The 12,590-nt window shown below is 37.3% G+C and overlaps 1 protein-coding gene across 1 annotated transcript in view; it reads right to left on the bottom strand.

Annotated features, from left to right (window-relative positions):
* Positions 1–5,690: 5,690 nt before the first annotated feature.
* Positions 5,691–12,590, bottom strand: part of LOC139722201 (forkhead box protein F1-A-like) — a 46,557-nt gene continuing 39,657 nt past the window's right edge. Inside the window, exon 2 of the mRNA XM_071633517.1 lies at positions 5,691–5,900. Within this exon, the coding sequence (XP_071489618.1) occupies positions 5,731–5,900 (170 nt within the window). The 3' untranslated portion in view covers positions 5,691–5,730. The remainder of the gene's footprint in view (positions 5,901–12,590) is intronic.

Raw genomic sequence — 12,590 nt, 5'->3', positions numbered from 1 at the left:
TGATGACGATTATTGAATACGTTGATGCTGAAAGCAGAAATGATGAAAAAGATTAATGATCATACAAAATGATTTATAGTGGATAATGGTGTTAATACTGAATGTACATGCATGGAGCGTCTATTCCGAACCGTTTATCGTCCATGAAAAGAAAGAGCAAAGCTCAATAAGAAACCAGTAAATTTGATCAAAAGAGATTAAAATTTAGGGAAATCATGAAACTGTTAAGTTTATATAACTTTCACACATAAATTTTTGAACAGTCAATGTGAATATGCAAATGAGAGTTGATGATGTCATCGTCTGACAATTTTCCATGATATATTTTTTACATAAAATCTTGAAATTTCCAGGTAATTTATATATATATATATATATATATATATATATATATATATATATATTAATCTATTCATTCGTTCATTTTTGTCAAACGCAATAATTATGCCTCGGTTGGATATCATAATATATTTGAGTGTTCAATATTTTGAATTTATTCTGCCTACAACGATATCATGTTTTACACTTTCAAAGCAGAAAACATTAATTCAATCTTTCTTCTTTTTTTTCATGATCAATGGTAAATAGCTGGATCTTTGGCATATAGTAACATCAATTATTCGAATCCTAGAGAATTGTTTGGCATTTTAAACTAAGCGAAACTTCACAACGTCATAATTTCCCTTAATTCTATCCCACTTTGATCACAATCGCTAATGTGCTTTTTCTTGTCAGACTCTTACCATGGAATGATAATTAAGATGTCAACGATGAAAATAATGAGTTTCATTCTGGCAATCAAGGGTGATATTACACGCCGTTACTACTACTACCATTACATGTACCAGTATTGGTATCCACTATAGCTATAATGCTTCGTGTACTTCTACGATATACTATTAGAATACAGCATGCATTGCGATAACCGTGGAATGTGTTGATAGACCCAAAGAAAATGCACTTTTATCTTATTTTCTTACAATATCTCACAAAGAGAATACGCATTTGGGAAACCATGTAATCGAATAATGAAGACTTCCTCGCCGTTAAAAACATTGCTGGTGTGTTATCTATTTTTGTTCGATCCATTAATCATGTCATCTTAGTCGCCATATCTTTGCTGCATACAACGTTCAACGATTCTCGTCCATTTCCTGCTTCTTAAGTATCGCCCTTCACTTTTAAAGGGGAATTCCATATCAGTGATAAGTATGTCCGAAAAGAAAGAGTAAAATATGACAAGAATAACAGTAAACTATGACCAAAATTGGTAAGGAAAAAAACAAACAAAAAAGGTAAGGAAGATATGAAATTTCAAAGATCCGCTAATTTTTGTACAGCAGTTCGTCAACAATATGTACATGAGTGAGTTGATGATGTCATCACCTCACAATTTTCCACTGACTGTGCCCCAAAATTTTTCTGGTCTAAAAATCTAAGACATAATGTTGTTCTTGGTTAAATAACTTCAAAGTAATGATCAGTAAGATGTATCAGGATTTTAGACTTGGGCATATGATAATTGCGTTTGATACAAAAAGAAAGTTTTCGTGATTTTATGTACATTCTTTTTAGCAAATTGTATGGGGATGACATCAATTCACTATTTGCATATTCAAATTCATAATTTCAATTTCATAACTTCCTTAATTTTCATCCGGTTTTAATCAAACCTTAATGGTCGTTTTTCACTCTTTCTTTTCAGACTAACTTTAATTCGTCCCGGATGTACCCTTTAAAAACAGAGTATACTGTATTTTGTCCAAGAGCTTCACTTAGGTTTGTATTTCATCATGAAAAAAAAAAACCAACAACAACCCATCACCCAATAATGCTTCAAATTACAGCTCATCGTGAGAGAAAGATAATTATGCGCATGCGCACACCATGAGATCGCAACAAAGATTCATTACTATGATAAGCTGACAAAGCAAAGAGAGAAAATATGAAGAGGGGTAATTTTATAAACCAAAGCGATGATAAGAAAAGCTAAGACAGGAAGAGGAAAGACAAATACAATTAGTACAAAAGCCTTGAAAAACTGATAAAAGGGATACTGATACCACACTTGTTTAAAAATGTATTCATACACGCAGTTCAAAACTTTCTTTCTTAAAAAAAAAGGACTCATATAGAACAATACATGTACCTGTATTTTCGTCCGTATGATAAACATCTGAAGTGTATTTCGCAATTGTCACTGTGATGTGCTGATAGAATAATGGTGAAAGTGAAGCGATTTCTATTGTGATCATGATTTGACACATTTCAATAATCCTGTGCTTTCACTAGTCTTGATGACTCTCGACACACTCTCACTCTCTCGAGTTTCGAGAGTTTTATTTGAGTTGTGCGCCCCTTCTTGAAACCAAACGATTGAAAATGAAATGTTTTTCTTTCAACCAATCTCTTTTCTTTTCTTCTTTTTTGTTGCTCTTTGCTCTCTCTCTCTCTCTCTTTCTCTTTCTCTCTAAGTTTTTTGTTTGTTTTTTGGTGAGTGCCTCCTATAGTGGTGTAGCCCTGAATAGCATTCGAAAAAGGTCAGAGGTGAAAAAAGAATGCGAAATTTACATTTCTATATGTGAGCTTATAGGTCAAAAGATTTGGTATTGCAACATTGAATTAATGAATTTGGTCTCTCCGGAAATGAGACACGCGCCATCTCTATACAATACAAGGCTACACTCGTTTGCTACGTGTGATCCTGAATTCAACAGTGACAAGATACTACATACAACGTACTACCTTTAGAAAATAAAAGTTCTGGCAAAATGTGGAGTTTGCTGGACAGTATGATGATCGCCTTTAGCTGGCGCTTTTTCAAACATCAGAACTAAATTTCAGATAGACCTCTCCTTATTGCTTGGAGGTCGACTGAGTGTACGAAAATCGACCCAGTTACTGTTTCTCTTTCATTCATGAAACTTGATCATGAACACTGGCTCGTCTTAAAGTTTCGTTAGAAGTTTGTTTTCTGAGGTGACCTCACATTAAATGACACGGATGATAATGTGTAATAATGCAACAATGCTTCATTGGCACCAACTTGCAAGGAAATGGAAGAAAAGATTGCAGTCATAATCACATTAATGCATATCTCTCCATATATTTTTATTCAACACATTTAGACATTTAAATGCATCACGTCTCCACGGCTCACAAGTTAAATAAAAGAGGAAAACACATCATCGGTATGGTGTTGAAAAAAAAGTGTTTCAAATCATTTGAATCCTGTAAGACAGTACTTTTGATGGGCGGGAAAAACAAATCACAAGTCACAATGTTTTTAACCAACTGAACCCATTTGTTTGATGATAGAACATTGCCTCAATATCGAAAAGCGAACCAATGGGAGAAAAAAAGAGAGAGAAGAAATTAGAAACATATCAGTGCTTTGTAAATCACACTTCACATATCATAATCTAATTTTCTGTTACGACAGACAACGCTCACTGAAACTCATCCCCCTCCATCTGACAAAAGATTATGAAAAAGATCCATGATCCAGCGTCCAGTCAAGTTAAAGCTAATCGACGCACATGACAATCGTAATCCGTATGGATCCATGATATGAATATTGTTACTATGTTATTTTTGTGTTTTCGTTTGTACATTGTTGTATTCTTGAAAAAAAAATTGCGGAAATAAATTGATATTGCAATTGAATTATGACTGGAACTGATGTCATATTTCATACGGCATAACCCTGACAGAAAAATCTAGTAATTGGAAAAGAATGAAATTTCATATCTTACACACAGTTGTCATACTAAAAGGTCACAGTTTTCCTTGGATAATCTACCTTTGAAATACTTTTTATCAAAGGAAAGCAATATCTGTCTTTATTTTGTTCGTGTGGTGCAGTTGCAAATCAGTCTATATCTATCAATGTGATTTAGATACATTCAAAAAGGCATGGAAGGCGATATCGTCGAACCCATTTCTTGTCATTCTCAGATATCATTTTCATTGCATATCTAATTGCAAAATTTTGATGTGTCAATGTCATTTGTAGGCAAGTATAATTCGAGTATTCATTTCAAAGCATCGACAGCTCCGATGACGAAGAAAAAGGAAATCTGGATACGGTAGCTACTACGACGTATCTTTGGCTTCAGCAGATAATCCCGAACAGAAGGATTTTTTTGATAAAATAAATATTACACACATACTCCACTATGACGATAATATATAACAAAGAAAACATAGACGGTCTTGTGAAACGGAATGATACATAATGAACGATTTCGCAGATAAGAAGGAAAAAAAAACACATCTCAGTACATTTCGTCAAAACTTTGTACAGATAAAAGTTCGTTAAGATATGTACATGATACAAATCGTAGTTAAATATCATATCAATTTTTATATTTTTTTGTTTGCACTGCCAGTATCTCTTTGGCATCCAGCTCAGACTTCGAATTACAAGTTGAGATCCACACTGAATTGGATGCCCTCACGCACCGCATCTTCCGAGAAGATTGTCTTGACCTGACATGGTCTAAGTAAGTGTTCTTCAGGATTATTGCATCCATGCCATGACAGTTCTTAAAAGTGTTTCAGTAGCAAATGGACCAAATTATAATCTGTACTGCTTACATTTTTTTTCAAGACCTTACGGCTCATTGTATCGCCTTTACATCTCCCGCTTTTTTTTTTGCTACTGCAGAAGTCCTTACGTAATGCTGAAATAGGAGACATTATCGTAATATTCAAAATGCAGAAAACCAATTTTCTAATAAGTCGAGTTAAAACACAGTTTCGCATGATTAACAGCAGAGCAGAGACTTTAGTAATATCAGTTACGAAATAATAAGTCTGTACCTTAGTGCACAAGAAACGGTTTAAAATATCCTTCATTAAATTTGCCGAAGTTGTTTTTTTAAAGATCGTGAAATTGCATATCCATTTCCATTATCATGAGAAAGTACAAAGATTGAGTGCTTATATTTTTTTTTTGTTAAATAAACTTTGAAAAGAATAAAAAAAGCAGTTGGGCTGATGAATGAGGGATAAATATACACCCCTCTGCCAGCCCCCAAGCCCCCAAGCCCCCCTCCGTCCCGAGTCATTTTAAACTTACGCAGGGATCTCGATGTCTGGATATTGGAGGTTCATGATCGTGTCCTTCCATTTTACTCTAAAATCAGGTCACAAACACGTCTGAGAGAGCTGAGTGTTTTTTTTTTAGTCAATGGCTCCAAACCCATCTCCGAATGAGAAACTCACATCACCTCACAGAGAAACTGCGGTAGGCTAATCGCCACTGCTTGAACGCTAATACGATACTAATTTCATCTGAAGAGGAAGATGTATAGAGGCTTCATTCTGATCCACAAAGTCTTCCAGTCTCTGCCCCCAATTAACGCTTAAATAATCGTTCTTCCACCGAAGCGTTAATGAGCAGACTACAGCTCGGCGTTGCCACGGTAACGTCATACGGAATCCTGTGCGTTTGTCTCGCTGATGAAGAACAAACCGATCCACCCACGACTTGCTATACACCCGAAGGACTTGCAGCATCGGAAACCAGCGAAATCCAACTGGGCTGCACCCGGGCTATCGTCAGCACACACAAGGGTGGTAGAAAATCCCAGTTATCAGCGGAGGCGCGCCTGCTGTGACTTAGGGCTCGGGGACACGGTTGTTCGGTTGCCCCATCTCGTGGTGTCAACCCTCCTCCTCCTCCTCCTCCTCCTCCTTCTCCTCCTCCTCTTCCTCCTCCCGCGCCTAGTAGGTCGCTTGGTGTATAGGGTGTGGCTGCTGATGCGCCGTCTGCTGAGCTGGAGGTGACAGCAAAAATCCCTTACGGTCTGCTCCCGTCGAACACGCCATGCCCGTCGGCGAGCTGTCTCCCATCTCTCCTTGCTGCACCACACCTCGTAAGCCCTGCAGCGAAGCTGTATATATACACAGAGACGGGGAGACAGGGCGAGAGAAGGAGGGAAGAAGTGGAGAAAAATACACAGAAGTGAGATGTGAAAATAAATACAGGTTTTCAGATTGTTTTAACATCGCATTAGGACGGCGAAAACGTAGCATTAGCATGTTGCGTTAAATTTAGCCCGTATGACCCATCCTATTTCTATAACTGATGTACAATTTATATTCAACACCATTCCTTCCACACGAGAAGAGGACAGCTGAAAAGAGAAAATTATTCTAATGGAAAAACAGTAACTATATTTCATGCTTGCGACATGTTATTGTCCTTTAAAGACTCGAAGGACAACCATCGTAAAAAATGCTGTTACTCCTTTCATTTGATGATTTTACATTAATATTTTCTGATAATGTTTTGAAGTAAAGTACATGTAGATGATCCTTCAAAGCCGTGGTTCCAGACATGATTGTGCGTGCCCTAGGAAAGTTCAGCTGACATTCAGAAATGCAACTTCGGGCAGATTTGTGGCAGATGCTCTTTAAACATTTCAATTATTTGATTCTGCAACATCACAGCAAAACGAAATACATATCATTTTCCTCCTCCCCCCCCCAAAAAAAAAATCGTGTCAGTGGTGTTTTTACATTTCTTACTCTCTGCCTTTGCAGTGTTGTTCCGTCTCTGTCCTCTTTGATTGATTGAGTGATTGATTGATTTATCTATATTTTGTTTGGTTACTTATTTTTCTTTTTAATTTCTTTGGAGGTGTCCCTACGTTTGTTTGTTTGTTTGTTTTTATTATTATTATTATTATTATTATTATTATTATCATTATTATTATTATCACAATTATTATTATTATTATTCGACGTTACTTAACTGATTGATTGATTGATTGATTGATTGATTTATATTTTGTTTGGTTACTTATTTTTCTTTTTAATTTCTTTAGAGGTGTTCCTACGTTTGTTTGTTTATTATTATTATTATTATTATTATTATTATTATTATTATCATTATTATTATTATTATTATTGTTGTTGTTATTATTATTATCATCATCATTATCATTATTATTATTATTATTATTATTATCATTATTATTATTATTATTATTCCACGTTACTTAACTGGTCATGGCAAACATTCGCAGCTGCTGGGAAATGTCATGCGCCGTTTTTTTTTTTTTCTTTGAGAGACGTGCACTGAGACTTGGCATATATGATTGTGTTTGAATTGGAAATATTTCAAGACATTGGCCCGAATTCATGAAGGTGGTACAAATGAAACCATGGTTTAAACCATGGACAAAAACCATGGAGCGCAAAGTGTCTCATGGAATATTTCGTTACGAAATCAGTCATTTCGTCGATGAAATGATTATTTTGTAACGAAATGACAATATTTTGTAACTAAATGAATATTTCGTCCACGAAATGATAATTTCGTTAAAGAAACGGTCATTTTGTCGACAAAATGACCAATTTCGTATCAAAATATTCCGTGCGACACTTGGCGCTCCATGGTTTTTGTCCATGGTTTAAACCATGGTTTCATTTGTACCACCTTCGTGAATTCGGGCCATTGTGTTCACACTATTATGACCAGCTGCATGGCGATGATATCGTTAACTCAGTCATTTGCATATTCATATTGACTGTTCAAGAAGTGTTCTGTGAAGCAAACGAAGCGATATTTCACAATTTGATAACTTCCTCATTTTTTTTTCCTGATTGTGATAACATTTTCACTGTTGTTCATATGAACTTGAACTCTTTCTTATTAGTCTAAATATTTTCAGCCCGTCAGGAATTTCCCTGTAATGGTTCTCGAGGAAAAAGTCTGGTAAAGTAAGTAAATAATCCTTTTTTTTTTCTTTGCGGTTTCATGTCTATTGCGGTAACTTCAAATATCTTGTCAGCAGTATCATTTTTGTTTGCATATATCTATATCTTCACTGTTTAAGCACTACCCTGATCATAGACAATATTCACACAAACGCCTAGGTCGAAACACGATTAAATTTTCAAAGAAAGACTTATTTTTATAATAAATGGTACCTTTCGCGAAGAATCATTTCCGTGTCTTACAATCGTTAAAATCAATGTGGATCCAGATTTCGAATCACAATTGCGAGAGAATATACAAAGGATCTGATGGGTTTCTCCATGAACAGCGAGCGTTAAATGTGGCTAGATTAATGTTGCTGTAGTGCTATTTTTACTGTACTTTTTTGTGTGTGTGCGGTGGTGCTAACGTGTAAGAAAACACGTCTAGAGCATCGATAGTCCTTCTTTTCTTCGTTTTTCTCGTGACGCATTGAGACCACCATAGTCACGAACTGCGAATCGTTCACATTTACGGGCTGTCGCCTAGCTTCAGTGGAAACCCCTGCAGTGCCGCGGTTCATGCGCGCACCGTCATAAAATATGACAGACGCAAGAAAGCAATGCAAGCATACGGAAGATTGACTTCACAATGGTCCAGCGCTCACTTCAGGCTGTAAATCAAACCGGCAGACGCATCTTTATCAGAAAAGGCCTGTCACCCTCGAAACCAAGAAAGGAACTATAATATAGACCTCCAAGCCGTCAACCTCGCATCACCTCACACGCCGAAAACGAGTTCAGAGAAGATAATGGCACATTGGTGGCGTACAAACAGAGGACGGAAAAAAGAATGATAAAAGAAGAGAAGTAGGGGAGGATGAAGGAAGAAAAAAAAAAGAGGAAGAAGAGGAGGAGGAAAGATGATGAACTTGGAGAGGAGGAGAAAAGGAACACAAGAAGCGTAGATACAGAAGCGAGCACACGGAATTCTACTTTCAAATTGAATCAAACTAAGACGCGGGGACTGATCGATGCCTGGATATTGGAGGTGATCGTGTCCTTCCGTTTTGCTTGTTCCATAATGAATTCTGAAATCCATATAGACATAATACACAGGCCACCAGGTTCCCGTATGGAACGGGTTAACTCCTGATGAGGCGGAATAATTCTATAAATATTTCTCATATTTCACATGTATTACTTCTCCTATTTGCTGTATTCGGCAATTGTACACATTCAATTTCTTGATTATGTTATGATTTACTGAATGGAACAATATAAAACCAAACGAACACAGTGACATTGCTCATGACACTGTCTGCCATATCTCAAAAACCTTCAATTTTATCACTGATGAAAACAGAACCATTCTGAGAGAACAATGTGTCTACATGATTCGCTTTGACACATTGCCCGCGTCCTTATTTCTAGTGTTGATTACGTAACTTTCAAAATCTTCTCTTCTCGACGCATTTATATGAGTTATACTTACATATAAAAACTAAATAAGACAAAATTAACTGCGCAGTACTAATTCCCCCTCAAAGTAGGGCAGTGCCATCAATCTACGGAGCATTTTCTCTTTCCCCTGCAGCAATAAAACAACAGTTGATTTCAACTACAGTCAAACCTGTCTTTGCGACCACCTGCCTTTCGCGACCACCTGCCTATAACGGCCACCTGCCATATAGGCCTACAACCAGTAAAAAAAATATCTCCGAGAGAAACGTCATGTTAAAGACCATGTCTATAGCGGCCGGTGACACTACAATTATGCTCCATCGACAATATGCTCCTATTTTCTCCACGGACTAAGGGTTGGGGTTATAGGGTTGTGATAGGGTTTAAGGTTTAGTTTGATGCGAGGATTAGGATTAGGATTTGGGTTAGGGTTATGTTTTTGAGTAGGTTTTATGTGTGGCTTAGCGTGCAGATATTTCGTGGAGGCAATTGTCGCAGGAGCAAATATCATAGCGGCCACCTGTCAATAGTGGCCACTATTTTCGTCTCTATTTAATTGGGTGGCCGCTATAGACAGATTCGACTGTATAATTCATTCGACCTAGCTGGTATCACGTTTGACTCTTCATGAATCTTGTTCTACGGGCTAAATTGATACATCACACTAACGATCATAAAGACGGTATTACATATTCTGAAGTCCAAGAATCCGTCACACATCTCAGGAGACATAGGATAAATATGATTATACTTGCTCGTCCTGTTGATCAGAGTGCCAGTGACAGACAAAAAAAAGAAAGAAAGATATTCTTTGAATTTCCCTGATTATCTTCAATTTCTCTTTAGGTTATCAGCTGGCTGCTCAGGAAAAAAAGGTGGTCAGTTAGCAAACAATTGATGACATGATATGGAAGAAGAGCTACAAGTCGACATTTTTGACCGGACATGAAATGATCACATCAATAGTCCTACAAACCTACAGCCATGCTGGATTTTCCCCATGCGTCACAAGTCTTCAGTCTTCGTCAACTTTAGGCGATTTTCACTCGATCTTGGAGATGATTCTTGTTAGGTCGAAAATCTAGACTCGCTCCTTGCTAAATTCAGCGCTTTCATGGCTGTCACCCCAGCTTCACCAGGTACTTAAAAACTTGGGGGCTTTAAAAACCGCAAATTCGACAAATGATTCTAAACGCTCCATACCAGCGTTCAAGGGCATTGTGTACAAAACAGTAGCTGCCTCCTCCTAAGCCGTATCTGGGCGGTAGTCGAGAAACAGTTATTTTTTTTTCTGACACTTGTGCATTTTTGGGGGGTGATTTTGCATGACATTGGGTTTACGAGCTGTCGGAATTGAGACGGTTCGGGCTTGTTTTCCGCGCTGCTCGGGTGTGTGTGGCCAGCATCTGGATCGCATCCGAGCGAGAAATTAAAATGAAAGATGAGTAAGGTGGAGAAAAAAAATATGAAAGAGGGTTGGTTGAGAGAATACGAGTGCTGTTGGGTTTGCGTGCTGGCAGGAAAGGACAAGTAAAAGAGGAGGGATAGACATGCTAGAGTAGATAGAAATTGCATTATGGAAAAACCAACCCATGATTTGTCCCCTTTCCCCTAAACGTGGGTGTCGTTGATGTGACAGTTGTTCATTTTTCATTACAGAAAATTTACGACAGCTTCCTCGGGTAACTACTATCCACAAGTTGTTGGAGTTAGACGTTTGTCAAGACAATTTCAAAATTATTTCTTCTTCAACGAGGAGATATATACAACAATTCATCCAACAATGATTTGACGTATCTTTTTTTCTACACAGTTTTGGTTAAATTCATGTACCGTCATCACTGATACAAAAACTACAACATGGTTGTTGAAGTCCTCTTTAATATCAAATGCATAACTTCTGAACAATTGTTCGATTTTCTTCAAACTTCACTGATGTGTTGAATATATATCTTTGCATTTAATCAATCCACGTAGGCCTATTATTTGGGATAAATTTCCCCTTAATATGATTCCAATCAAGTATATCATAGGTATCAGGTAATCAGTCAACTATGGACATTTTCGTTCTTTTTTAAGCGATAAGTGCTGTTATCAATTTCAGTGTTAGGCGCGATTGTCACAAAGATTTTTACGACATGAACCAAACGGAATGGCAACACACGATTTGAGCCGTATAAAGCTATTATGATCGGTTTTCTCCGCTTTGCAACACACGTTACATGACATTGTTACGTGTAGGCCAGAAATAAGGTTTTTATTGCAGCCATTAAAAAGGATCAAGTACGCACTGCAGGAAACGCAAAAACTGAAGCAGAGTTGACCAGCAGCTTCGTGACCTCCTTCAGGACACACCGAGATACAAAGAAATAAAAAACAACGAAAACAAAAACACAAAACAAAATACTCTAATCTCTTAACCCTTTCTTCTACCTGTCATCTCTGGTGTAATACTCTGTTTCTTCTCACTTCTCTCCATTTTCCTGTTATCAGTTTTTATGGCGTGTACAGTCCACTCCCGTTGTAACGAACACGATTATAACGAAATTCCAGTTGCAACGAAGTATAATATTTAGGCCCAACATCATCCGCTCTATGTCTTTTCTTGTTTATTTGCTTGGTTATAATGAAATTCGTTTTAACGGGAGTGCATATTTTTTCTTAACTTTTATTTTTTCCCCTTTTCCCGATCGTCCAGCTTTCTCTAAGATGCTGCACAATTTCATACAACAATAACTTTCTGGGAATTGGTGTGTCATCTTCAAGACCCCTATATTCAAGCTGTTCATTCAAGTCCGTAGAACCCTTACACATTGTAAGTGTCATCACAAAACTGAACTATTCCTTGGACATAACATACCAGTCTCCTCCACCTACCTGCGTATGCTATATTTTCACATGTCGCTTATCTAGGCACATTTCACAAATCTGACAAAAAAATAAAATAAAAAAGTAACACAAGAAGAAAGTTCTTGTCGCTATTTTTGGAGGTGACACTGTTTTGTTGTAATAAACTCTGTTTAACGACTGTTGTATTTTTCAGAAGTGCGCTTGTACGAACTTGAAATATTATTGGCGGAGGCAAAATACTGGAAGTGTACGTGAGGTCAATCGTGCCATAGGAAGGATAGGAAGTTCTTTTCGACGTCTTTTGTGTGTTTAACGCCTTCCGGATGAGAGAGAGAAGACAGAAAGAGACAGAGAGAGGAAGAAAAGAGATATAATTGGTGGCTTATTTGACTTCAGAATATTGGCGAAATGCCATTAATCTTGACCAAGTCACGCTGCACTGAGTGATAGAATCATCAACACCTGGCTTTGATGGTCGGTTTAAAAACAGAACGACTCGTTCTTCAGGTGGAAACTAAATATAGAAACCCGGATGGAATCCGAGAAGAGTCTGTAATGCTGGAAAT

The sequence above is a fragment of the Diadema antillarum genome, unplaced genomic scaffold (genome assembly GCF_040938485.1).
Source record: "Diadema antillarum isolate AM-2024a unplaced genomic scaffold, OU_Dant_1.0 scf00000160, whole genome shotgun sequence".
Classification (NCBI taxonomy): Eukaryota; Metazoa; Echinodermata; class Echinoidea; order Diadematoida; family Diadematidae; genus Diadema; species Diadema antillarum.
The sequence above is the reverse complement of the archived record's forward strand: the minus strand, read 5'-3'. Positions and strand labels throughout refer to the sequence as shown.